We start from the raw sequence: 13,093 nt of genomic DNA on the forward strand, positions 1-13,093 counted from the left end.
GACTTCACTATCTAAATTCCTCTGGAAGGCATTATAATAACACCCATAGAAATACTGCAAACATTCACTGTTTCTGAATCAAAGCTTAGTAAGGGTGAACAATTTGACCTTGCTGGATTTTGCCTTTGAATTTTCTTTCCCAGGACAGCCTTAACAACAGGCATTGTTACTCTTATTTTTTTTTTTTCCATCATTGCTTCCTTTTGTCTGTGTTATATCCTCCAGTGTCTCAGTTGGGGGATGGGTTAAAGTTAATAATTTAAGTGCTTAGTGTAGTTGTTGGAGAGTACCCTCATACACAGTTCCCACTGGAATTACAATGACAGATTGATGTGAAGAGGACGTATGTACTCTATCTAGCTTTCCTCTCTCTCTCTCTCTCTCTCTCTCTCTCTCTCTCTCTCTCTCTCTCTCTCTCTCTCTCCCCCTCTTCCAATGCCCATTTGTACTCTCAGCTGCTCTGCTGGAACCTATGCTTCACCCCAGGTCTCCTCCAACAGGGGTGGTCTCTTCAGTTGAAGCCGGTGGTCCACACTCTGTAACCCCACCATATTGTTGTCCCAAAGGTTGTATCAGAGCGTCAAGCTCGAGGTTGAGGTCTTTCCCATTGTTTCTCAAAAGCTTGTCATGTCCTCACTCTCCCATAGTCCTGCCATTCTATGGTAAAGACTTATTTTCCCCCAGAGGTGTGTCATCTTTTGTTTTCAAAGGGTCACACCAAAATGTTCATGCTATTAGAATAAAGAATAAAGGCAGGACATGCAATAGAGAACAGTGAGTTCACACCAATTGAACGTTATAACGCAAGTACGATAATGACAGCCTCTGAAATCTGAGATTTGCAAGGTCTGCAAAAAAACATGTAAGGTTAATTGTCACCAGATTTTCAGTGGATCTTTGGGTCTGGCTTAACTAAGCTGCTTTTGATTAGATTAAAATGGCAATTAACCATGAGCTCCATCTGCCTGGCTTGTGTGAAAGATGTGCTGTAGATAATTGGTGGAGTGCAGGTGCAATGAGATGAGCGTATATGAGAACAGAAAGCATTTGTATGTGTGTGCAGCACCTGTGCTCCTTCTCTCCAGGGTTATATATCACACCTGCTTATACACCTGTCCACTCCCAGCTCTCTATCTTTCCCAGTTTCTCTCTTCACCTTCTTCCCCATCTCTCAATCTCTCACCATACAGTACCCACAGGGCTAAGAGCTTATGTGAGATCTGACACCTTGCTAGAGTACAGATAATAGTCCCTCCTCCCAAAGGACCCATGCTGGACACAAAGATTTATTTATGTCTGCTTTTTCCCCCCTGAAAGAGCACTTTATTAAATAAATTATTAGGTACGTGTGTGTATAAAAACCTTCTTGTTGGCTAAAGTTTTGTGAGAATGCGGAGTGGAAATTTGACACTAGACAAGATGTAATTAAGCCTTTATAAAACTTCTCATTTCTCTTTAACATTGAGATTGTTGTTTGGCAGTTTGCAGACAGGAAACGAGTTGAAAAGTAATCAGAGATGTTTTGCAGTAATTAGCCCTCTTTGTAGCTTTGGTGGAGGTAGTATGCAGGATTTGAATAGAGATGGGGGTTGTATGTGCTGCTGGAAGAGTGGGGGTCCCTCCTATTGTAGCCTGTCCTGTTCAGGCTTGCACTTGCTGTAAGAGGGAGGGAGAGAGAATGAAAGCGCGGGTGAGATAGGCACGGGAGGCAGCTGTCACTTAACATGTGAATGTTAGGGGGCAGCCTGGGGTCTTTTATAGAGCATTTTTTTTCATCCTTTTTTCTCCACAAGCAGCGTGGAGTTTGGGATGCAAAAGAGTATCTGGGGGAGGGGCTAGCCAATGGAGGGAAAGAAGGAGCCACAGAGATGAGAGAGTGCTCCGCTGTTCAACTGTCTGGCACAAGAGAAACAAGAGCCCGAGAGTTCACACAAAACACTGCTGGCTTATGGACCAAGCTCTACCCAGATCTGTGAATGGGAACCATGCTTTATTTCTGACCTGGAGACAAGTGGAGTACAGCAGAAATACTGGGTTCCAGTGGGTGCACATCCCATCAGTTGCCTCAACGAGGAAGGAATTTCTCTGTCGAAGAGGGTGCAACAAAGAGGACAGAGAGTGTTGATGGGAGGGGGAGTCTGAAGCCAGGGAAGGACATTGTTCTCCTGTGACTGTGGGCAACGGAAAAGCATGACCTAGTGTGTGTGTTTGTGTTTAAAAGTGTGTTTAAAAGAGTGAGGGAGTGTACACAAGTGCACAATATGTGTATGCCTATGTATGAGTCTACCAGTGAAAAAGCAGATCTTTCAAAGGATGCTGAAAATTTTTGTTCTCTGGTTTGAATGCAGAAGAACCAATGGAATTGTTTCGTTAGCTGTTTGTTCCCTGTACCCAGGGGTAAGTATGAATCAGTGTCCTTAACGGTCAGAAACCGCCAAATCTTTAAGACTGGGGTGGGCTCTTTCAAACTTCCCCACTACACTGCCTCAAGGTGCACAGTGTGTGATGCTATGTGGACTGCTCTTGTTTGAGGGGATTTTGGTATGAATTCATTATGAGCAGGAGCAGCTTGGAGGAATTTAGTTCTGATAAGTTTTCTCTCTCTAAAGCATGCCTTTGTGCTTGTCCCATTGCTGTTTTTGTGAGTATACTTTATTTTTGACAGAATATGATTTAGATTCGATTTAGAGCAAATTTTTATAGGTCTGAGGTTACAGTTTACAATTTATATATATATATATATATATATATATATATATATATATATATATATATATATATATATATATATATATATATACACACACACACACACACACACACACACACACACACACACACACACACACACACACACACACACACACACATACTAAAATTGAAACGTCTATCTATTATATATCCTCCAAATCACTGTGAAAAAATAATGACTAATGATTTTGAAAGAAACACACTTTTTATCAGAAACATAGTGGACAATAGAAACATAAAACCAAAATTACTGCCGGTTCATTCATTGACATTATCTGTTGACTGTTAATCTTAGTATGAGATCACATCTACAATATGGTTAAGGGCTTCTATATTTCCCATGGGGGTCCTACATCTTTCCTTTTTAATTAGAGCACCCACTATCTTGATTACTACATGAAGCCACTCAGACTGCAATATAGAATTTTTATTTATCACTATTATCAAATGCAAATAAAGACATATACAAGTGCGGTCCTGCCCTGTAATCTCTACCAGCTGCCACCATTTATTTGCCATATTGGGGTCAAACGAAGGTTTGGTATTGTTATGGTAGCCTCTGGCAATACCCACACTTATACATTTCCTAACACTAGGATAGCTTTGGTGGTCATGGAAACTTAAAAGTGAAAAAATGTCTTCTTTAGATTTCATTTGGTTGTCAGTATGAGGTTTAATGTATGAATTATCATTCATTAGTTACATTGCTGACAAAGTACTCTATGCCATATTTTCAAGCTTTCTGTCTTATTGGAAATGCTATAGATTATCCAGGAGAATAATTCACCATCATTAGATTAATTTGATTCACTGAGATTCTGTCTGTGATATGCTCAAAAATCGATGCCGACATGGGAGGTCTTAAACGACAGACCATTCTAGCTTAATAGACGGTGGTTTGGGTCATCCCTGATAATGGCTGTGCTGTGATACAGTACATTTCATTGTGTTGTATACTTAAACAGGTTGAATACCTTATTCTGTGCATTGACGGAGTGAGGATGCTTGCTTTAAAAGATCTGTTTTATATTAAGTCTGTTTGCACAATACGTTTAGGTGTTTTTATTCAAATTCAAATTGGATGATATTTGATCTTTCTCAATTTACAGCTCGTTTCGCACAGTTTCTGAATCACTCAAGCTCGTGTTTTAGCACAGAAAATGCTCCCATAATGGATCTAAGATGGTACAGTGCTGGATGGTATTGATCGTGTGATAACTACATATATTCACTTTCAAAGGAAAGTACACTGTATTAGGTAATGTGCCTGCTGAAGTGCTAGAGGTGCACATGAAATATGTAATGGAGTATCTGCATCTTGTATCTTAGACCTTCAACTGTGTTTAATATAGTTGCTTATTGAGCATAAATATTCCAGTCTATGAAATGATGGACCAGTCCTGCCAAAACAGGTACCAGTATAAAAAAATAAATAAATAAATAAATAAATAAATAAATAAATAAATAAAAAACTGTGCAAAATTGTTGAACCTTTTGATCTTTTGTTCATAAAATTCACAAAAATACTCTGCTCTCATGGGTATCAAACAATTGCAAACAAAACACAGGTTTATCAAAAAAATAATAATTTTTAAATATATGTGTGCCATAACTATTGGCACGCTTTTAGTCAATATTCTGTGCTACCTCCCTTTGCCAAGAGAACAGCTGAGTTTTCTCCTATAATGCCTGATGAAGTTGGAGAATACATGACAAGGGATCTGAGACCATTAGAATCTCTCCAGATTCTTCAAAGTTCAGGTCCATGCTGGTGGACTCTCCTCTTCAGTCCATCACACAGGTTTTCTATGGGTTTCAAGTCAGGGGACTGGGATGGCCATGGCAAGACCTAGATTTTGTGTTCAGTAAACCATTTTTGAGTTGATTTTGATGTATGTTTTGGATAGTTGTCCTGCTGGAAGATCCAACCACAGCCAAATTTAAGCTTTTTGGCAGAGGCAGTCAGGTTTTCATTTAATACCTGTTTATATTTGATAGAGGCCATGTGTCATAACAAAATATCCAGGTCCTCTGGCAGAAAAACAGCCCCAAAACATTAATGAGCTACCACCATATTTAACCGTGGACATGAGGTACTTTTCCATCTCTCTGTGTGTGCCAAAACCACCTCTGGTGTTTGTTGCCAAAAAGCTCTATTTTGGTTTCATCTGAACATAGAACCCGATCCCATTTGAAGTTGCAGTAGTGTCTGGCAAACTGAAGATGCTTGAGTTTGTTTTTGGATGAGAGTAGAGTATTTTTTCTTGAAACCCTTCCAAACAACTTGTGGTGATGTAGGTGAATTCAGATTGTAGTTTTGGAGACTTTCTGACCCCAAGACACAATTAACTTCTGCAATTCTCCAGCTGTGATCCTTGGAGATTTTTTGGCCACTCGAACCATCCTCCTCACAGTGCACTGAGACAATATAGACACATGTCCTCTTCCAGGTTGATTCATAACATTTCCAGTTGACTGGAACTTCTTAATTATTGCCCTGATGGTGGGAATTGGCATTTTCAACACTTTTGCTATTTTCTTATAGCCACTTCCCATTTTGTGAAGCTCAACAACCTTTTGCCGCACATCACAGCTAAATTCCTTGCTCTTACCCATTGTTATAAATTACTAAGGGCATTTGACCTATGTGTTTGGAAGTCATAGTTAAACAAGTTCCTGTTCCTAGTCACCCAGGTGTACTAAAAAAATGTAAAATATGACTGGGAATATATGTTTCTAATATGAATTCATAGGGGTGCTGATAATTGTGGCACACACATATTTAAAAAAGATTATTTTGATAAACCTGTATTGTGTTTGTAGTTGTTTGATATCCATGAGAGCAGAGTATTTTTGTGAATTTACTTAACAAAAGATCAAAAGGTTAAACAATAAAGACAATTTTTCTAAGCCTTATTTGCTCATATTTACCAAGGGTGCCAATATTATTGGAGGGCATGGTACATGACACTTAGACAACCAGCAAACCAATTATATTTTAGTATCAGTTTGCATCATTCATTTGTGAATTAAATCCCTCAGGATATGGTTAAGTAATATGATACAGATTATGCAAATCAAAAATACGTTTTATATCTGCCGATATAGAATGTAGTTGCTAACAGTGACAGTTTATAGTGCATATAGGGTGGCGCCTTGTCAACTACAACTTCTCCACCATAGATCCCAATCTTCTAATTGGATGAGTCCAGCTCCCTCAGTGTTTCTCAGGCTGCACTACATTGATGTACACTGATCCAGAATGACCAAGATGACCAGTAGCAACCAGCGCTCACTGAGCTTTTCTTTATTACTGTGATGAGATCTGTTTTAACTACAACACGCATTCATTAAGCATAAGTGGTAGAATTTTGTACTTATCTAATACAAAAAGCTAAGTTGTCTTCCTACTCCTTTAGTCATACTAATAATTTGGAGCTTGTTGAGTTAAATACTGCTGAAGAATGTGTTCAGTAGCAGCTATACTCCAGGAAAAAAAAAAGTTCTAAGAACAGAAATAAAAACACAATTGTAAATGAAACATCTTACTCTTGCTTTGAACATTACAAGAAAGTTTTTCACTTTTTTTCTCAGAGTAATTTGTCTCGCACTTTTTGGACACTATTGTGTTTATTTACAATATGTACTCCTTTTCCGCATGCCATTTCTGGCTCTCCTCCCAATATCCCAATCCTCTCTGCCAAAATATATATATATTTTTTAAACAGAACCCCAACCTTTTGAGACAAGGAAATGTAGCAGCATTTTTATGCCTGTCATATTTGATCAGGAGATAAATGGTCTCCCAGTGCCTTCCTGGGTCCAGCACTGGCAGGGGACACTAATTCTGGCTGCCATAGCAAACAGCAGGAATCTTGGGAGAGCCTGCCTCACAGAGAATCCTGCCACTTACATTTCTATGCCCCAAACTTTCAGTATGGTGTTTGTTTTAGTGCAGTTACATTCATAATTGCTTGTGCATTTATTTTGGATCTGTAGTGGGTTAGAACAGAGACTTAATTTGTGCTATGTTCTTTGAGATGATTTAACTGTTTGTTTGTAGATGGTTTTCCCTTCATGGGATTAAAAAGATTTTAACTGAGTTTTGTGGTGTGCAGTCTGTATTAGATTTGTCCACAGGGAGCTTGTATTGGAGAGGCAGAAGTGTTTGGGATGAAGGTTAAAATATGCAAGTACACTCATGCTGAGCACCCTTTTATTTTAGGTAGCTGAAGTGACTCCTGCATGCATGGCCCAGGGGCCCTCTTGCCTCACGACTTACTCACCTGTAGGCTGAAGGATCATGGGTAACCTCATAAGTAGACCTAGTTGCCTGGGTCAGAAGTCCAAGCAAGTAAGGACAAATGAGGCCTTCTTCAAAGAATGCTACCAGCGCCAGAGGGAATGGCCTGTCCCAGAGCCTCCTAAGGAGGAGAGGAAAATAGAGGATGTGGACCAAATCTCCCCACAGGCTCCCACACCAGAAAAAAACAGGAGCTCACCTGCTCCTACTGTCACAACCACCAGCACTTTGGATAATGCCTGGAGAAACACACCTTCCCCAGCCAAAACACTATACAATGGGTCTTTGCCCAGGAAGACCAATGTTCAGGAGTACAGGAGATCACCTCTGGGTCAATGTGGAACAGCAGAGACTAGAGGCACCCTGCAGAGACGAGACTCTGGAAGCCCATGGTCATGGAAAACTCTGAGCACCCGAGAAGTCACTGAAGTCACCGAAGTGACCGAAACTATCGTGACGGAAATTGTGGAGGTGACAGAATATCCACAAGGACAGAAAGGCGGAGATCCTATTATTACCAGGACGGTTAGGGTCCTTACAGGAGCAGCTGAGGAATTAGCAGAGGTTGTTCTGATTTTTTTTAATCGTTTGTTTGTTTATTTTTCTAAGTATTAACTTTTTTCATTTGAAGTAAGGAACTTGGTTTGGGTATAATATTGGTTTTGTGATCAATTCTGATGATGCAGTGCCACCTTGCTCAGATGTTTAGATATTCTCTGCCAGTTTCTCTTTTCTTAACAGGAATATAGGAAAATATTTATGAATGATGTTACTCTTACAGCAGGTTTGAGAAAGTTATATAAGATAACAGATTGTACCAACAGTTCAACTGGAGGATTGATGCACTTCATGTTGACTAAAACTAAAAAAATTTTGTTAGCTTAATTTTTAATGTCTTAATGTCATATTTATTATGCATATAACAAATAAGGAACAGATATGTTTTGCTCACAGCTTCAAAGTAATGGAAAGTCCAGGTTGGAGAAGGAATTAAGTCTGGATAGATGGAAGGTGCTTTTAATACTTTTACCACATTATTTTATCACTGAAAGGCTGGCAGCTGAATGATATCTAATTCTAAATTCTTTGAATTCTTGACATATTGGTATATGATCTTTTCTTTATTCCAGAGTACCAGGAGTACTTTGGCTCTGACAGATGGATTTGGGGATCCTGAAATGTTTAAGCAAAATCTGCAGAAATTATTAACCTGGGTTTGTGAGATTGAAGAGCTCATGGCAAATCAAAAACCTCCCTCATCGGAATTTAATGTAGTGAAAGCTCAGCTTCAAGAACAGAAGGTATGCTTACACAACCGCCATCCCCCCCAATAATAAAGCACTCATTTGTTTTTATTGACCTTCCTGCTTGTAATGCTGTGTGTAAATGTGAATTCAACCTTGAAATTCTTTTAAAGCACTTTTTATTGTGAAGCTGCACTTCTCCTGAGAAGTTCATGCTCACAGTGAGATCCTGAATGCTTTTGTGTACAGTTCCTGAAGGAAAGTTATTCACTTTTCAGCCTGAAATAGCTGTCTTTTGTTAGTGTAGTGAGTAAGGTGAAACATGCCTGGATAACCACAATGAGGCCTTGATACATGAGACAAACCTTTGACTTCATGGGCACAAAGACAGAACAAGGCACATTTTGACTGAGTGAAAGTTCCAGATTTACAGAAATTTCCAGTCTGCATCTTTTCCAAGCTACGTATTCTCTTTAGTATAAACTACTTACTTTTAAAGACCAGCAAATTACATTTTAAATGAACAAACTCCAAAATAAAAAGGTAGAATTTGTGGTTGATGTTTTACACACACACACACACACACACACACACACACACACACACACACACACACACACACACACACACACACACTTAAATAAGCTAGCTGCACACAAGCCCATCAGAAATGGACATTTCAAAACCCTGGGTTAAAAGTCTGAGAACACTTAGAGTAAATGTTCTAGCTGTGTTTTGTAAATATTGTGGACTTTTCTTGTCCATCAGCTTCTGCAGCGTCTTCTAGAGGATAGGAGGTCTAGCATGGAAACTATGATGCAGGAAGGCCCACATTTAGCAGAGGAGCTTCAGGAGGAAGAGAGGGATGAAGCCAAACTCCAACTTCCCCAACTCAAGCTGAAGTGGGAAGCTCTTCTTTTAGGAGCTAATAGGAGGTCAGCATGATGTCCTCAAAGTTCTTTGTGTCTTCTTAATAAGCTATTGTAATCTTTTATAAGCAAAGGTATGTATTATGTTAACAGGAGACAGAGTTTGGAGCTCATTTTGCCCCAGGCTCAGCTCTTTCAGGAGAGAATAGACAGTCTTCATCAATGGCTAATATCCATGGAGCAGGACTTGGCGGAGCTCCGTTCTGCAGAGAGAGCAATGCTTCATTTACAGGAAGCCACTGATCAAGCCAAGGTGATTAGACAGAAGCTTTTGGCAATCTGTATATATTTTATAGACAGTATACTTCTACTTTGTTAGTGACATTTTTTTGTTTGTTTTATTTTCTATAGGCTGTCATGGAGGAAATAAAAGCAAAGAGTGCTGACTTAGGAAAACTTCAGCAGTGCTGTCATGATTTCATTGAGATAGTCTCAGGTATCATCCCTCTCTTTATTGCCCATCATGGTAAAAGTATTTAAAAATATATATTAATATTGGAATAATAATATTTTAACCCACTTTTTCACAGAGGAGGAGTTTCAGCTGGTTCAAGAGAAGGCAGATAGCTTGCGGATCCGGTACTCAGTGCTCAGTTTGGGCAGTGCTGATGTGCTGCAGAGGCTGGAGCATGCACTGGAGGCTTCTAGCCGATGCACCTCCAGTCAGGAAGACCTCCACCTGTGGCTGGGCCGCATCGAGAGGGAACTTCTGGGGACAGCTCAGACTGGAGATGCAGTGCTGTGTGCTGCTGAGAGAGAGAGGGTAAAAGCAAAATATAATAATCACTCAGTTATTACTTAAAAAACAAGTTTTTTTATTTCATTTTGCAGCAATATAGCTGATTGTGAAGTCATGTTTGTCAAGTTAGTTGTGTTTCATTTTATTTATTTTATATTGATATAGTTCTAGTTGTATTTCTTTTCCTTTGAAATATTTATGGTTGTAATTTTTTTTTTGCAGTTGGAACAAGCAGTTGAAAAAGAATTGGCCTGGTTTCGAGCTACAACCCAGGGACTGGAGAACCTCAGAGTCATCATCCTGGACCCTGATGTCATTGCTACCCAGCTCTATGAACAGAAAGTGAGTTTCTTATGAGTTTCTGTGCATATTATTTGTCTTGTTTTTTACTAAAAATGTTAACTTTTTAAAAAAAAATAAAATAAATTATGACAATGTTAAAATATTTTTTGTAATAAATATTGTATATTGAAATGTTGAATCTTGAATTTTTAAATATTTATTTCAACAGATTCTCTCAGTGGAGATTCTTCAGCACAGGTTTAACATAGAGAAAATGGTGAAGGTTTCTGAACTCTTACAGGCATATAGTGAGAGTGAGGATATGGGAAGCCTCCAGGTACCAATCATGAACTTATTAACATTAAAAATATGTGCCTCAGCTATTTACTCTGCTAAGTTCTAGCATTAAACGTTTGGTGCAAATTCTACAAAGAGAATAAAATATTTATTCTAAATATATAAATTCCTAGAAATCATTTTGTTATTTTCGTTTAACAGACGGGTCTGGATACTCTGGAGGAGCAATGTCAGATAACCACTGGCACTAATTCCCATGTGGTGTTACAATTGGAGCATGCGCAATCTCTCTTGTCCCAGTTCTCAGAGGGCTATGCCGAGGTGGTGCCATGGTTACAGGAAACCAAAACCCTTACTGACCGGCTTGCTTTGAACACCATCAGTTACGAGGCATTCAGAGAACAACAGGAGCTCTTACAGGTACTACAAAATCTGCCCTCTCCAGTGCTCCATCTTCCTGTTCCAACAGTCAGGCCTTTGTTTAGGATCTTTTTTTTTTCTCTTCAATTTACCAAAGTTTCGTATTAGGTCATAGTTTCAAAGACAATTTGAACACACTTGCTCTAACCAGATGGATTGCAATCATATCACTTATCTTTAGCGAAAGGGGTTTAATTAAAATTAAGGAAATGTAACATACTGTACTTATGACATACAAATTCTCATAATCCACTGCTGATTATTTCTCTCTTTTTACACAGAGCCTAAGGGAGTCTGTAGCTGAACACAAGCCTTTAATATTCCGATTAGGAATGCTGGCCAAACGTCTGTCAGACCTGAGTCCTGACCAGGCACAGCAGTACTGCCAGAAAGTGACAGAGGCTGAGGAGCAATACCAAACCATCAGAGATAGAGTCCGAGAGGCTGCTGGAGTCCTTGAGGAGTCTCTGCCACGGTATACGCAGGTAATATACACAGAAGAGCACTCAAAAATACTCATACACATGAACACTGAAAGTGTAAAAATGCATAAGTATCTTATAATTTTATAATTATTCGCTGACTAGAATACACACTGAGGAACCAGTTTATTAGACACATCCACTACAACAGTATTACTGTCCAAAATCGATTACTGACAAAAGGCTAGAGGAAGATTAACAGAGACTGTGCCTGGGTGTTTAGGAAAGTGCCATGTGTGGCAACACCATTGCACCTGAAACGTGTATCTATCTCTATATATCTCTCAGCTGTCAGTCATGTCCGACTTTGACGTCCCTTTGGCTTGTCTCCAAGAAGATCTCATTTGGGCTTGTTGGTACCATGTATCTGTTGGTATACTTTGTCTCCTGAAATTTCTTTTGATCACAGCTTTGAAATGGAGCTGAGGGTGGCCAACACTTCAGGTGCCTTGTTGGAGTTGGGAGAAGAGCACTTGTTTTTGGAAGCCTATCATTTTGCATTCTCGCCACTTGACCTGTCCAGCAAAGATTTTTCTGGCAGAGAATTGTCACCATGTCATCTAGGCCTGCCTTCTCAAGAATTGTCTGGTTGGAAATATGGTCCATCAGACTCAGACCCATTATAGGCGCATCATCACAGCATTCAGTTTGCGAATCTGGTGGGCATAGATTGTCCAGGTCTCAGATCCATACAAAAGGGTCGAGAGGACAACTGATTGAGAGGTCTGGCATTTAGTTTTAAGGTTGATATTATGATTGTTCCACAGTCTCTTACTGTATAGTTTGCACCATACAAACTATCTGGTTATTGCCACTGTTTGCTGTGAATGTCACTACCCAATGTCTGTGTCTCTATCCTGCAGCTGAATGAGAGGATGATTCTGATAGGGGAAAGCATCGAGCATCTGTACAACCACATGCAGACCACAGTGATTCTTCAGGGCCACACTCCACGCATTCAGGAACAACTGAAGGACAACAAGAACATTCTGGCTGAGCTCTCCAAGCTGGAGCTGAGCCTGAACAGTGTGAGGACTCAAGCTGAGGAGCTGCTGACAAACACACAAGCAGTGGCAGGCAGCTCCATAGGCTCAGGTAATCAGTTTTTTGTTTTTAAATCTCTATTTCAATTTTAAATACAAATTTATTTATTTATTTATTTATTTATTTATTTATTTATCTTTGAAATGTATCTTTCTTTAACCTAAGTTCTGTTCTCTCTGTAGCTATCCAGGAGCAGGTGAGCAGCCTGACCAGCCAGTGGGAGGAGACTCAAAGGCAGTGTCAGGAGAGGGAGAAGTGGCTTCTTCACCTGCTTGATTTGGCTACAAGGTTCTGGAATTATGTAAGCAGCATGACCATTGGGTTGAATGATGCCCAACAAATAATGCTAGACCTCAACTCAAGCAGAACAGACTCCGAAACCATCCAGCAGAGCCTGGTCACAATGCAGGTAGTACATTGTAGTCCATACATGAGAATGCAAGTCATCAGGAATTTGCTAAACTAGATTTGAATATATGAATATGAAGTCCTTTGACCAGCCTTAATGAGTGGAGGAAATCATTTTTGTCTACTAAAAAATTTAAATGCTCAAAATGTTAAATTGTAGTGCTGAATACTAAAATAACTAAGATTTTATTTTA

The 13,093-nt window shown here is 39.4% G+C and overlaps 1 protein-coding gene across 2 annotated transcripts in view; it reads left to right on the top strand.

Annotated features, from left to right (window-relative positions):
* The window catches only part of macf1b (microtubule actin crosslinking factor 1b), a 40,281-nt gene that overhangs the window by 13,366 nt on the left and 13,822 nt on the right, over nt 1-13,093 (top strand). The window contains exons 1-14 of one of the 2 annotated variants that reach the window (XM_053683167.1): nt 1,854-2,397; nt 6,977-7,618; nt 8,009-8,065; nt 8,185-8,355; nt 9,067-9,233; nt 9,321-9,480; nt 9,579-9,663; nt 9,758-9,990; nt 10,189-10,308; nt 10,478-10,585; nt 10,747-10,965; nt 11,247-11,450; nt 12,311-12,542; nt 12,674-12,900. In XM_053683167.1, coding sequence (XP_053539142.1) covers nt 7,055-7,618; nt 8,009-8,065; nt 8,185-8,355; nt 9,067-9,233; nt 9,321-9,480; nt 9,579-9,663; nt 9,758-9,990; nt 10,189-10,308; nt 10,478-10,585; nt 10,747-10,965; nt 11,247-11,450; nt 12,311-12,542; nt 12,674-12,900 — 2,547 coding nt within the window. In that variant the 5' untranslated portion in view covers nt 1,854-2,397; nt 6,977-7,054. Of the gene's footprint in view, nt 1-1,853; nt 2,398-6,976; nt 7,619-8,008; nt 8,066-8,184; nt 8,356-9,066; nt 9,234-9,320; nt 9,481-9,578; nt 9,664-9,757; nt 9,991-10,188; nt 10,309-10,477; nt 10,586-10,746; nt 10,966-11,246; nt 11,451-12,310; nt 12,543-12,673; nt 12,901-13,093 lie in introns of those variants that run through there. The other variant, XM_053683162.1, reaches the window with a different exon arrangement.

This window comes from Ictalurus punctatus, chromosome 1 (genome assembly GCF_001660625.3).
Source record: "Ictalurus punctatus breed USDA103 chromosome 1, Coco_2.0, whole genome shotgun sequence".
Taxonomy (NCBI): domain Eukaryota; kingdom Metazoa; phylum Chordata; class Actinopteri; order Siluriformes; family Ictaluridae; genus Ictalurus; species Ictalurus punctatus.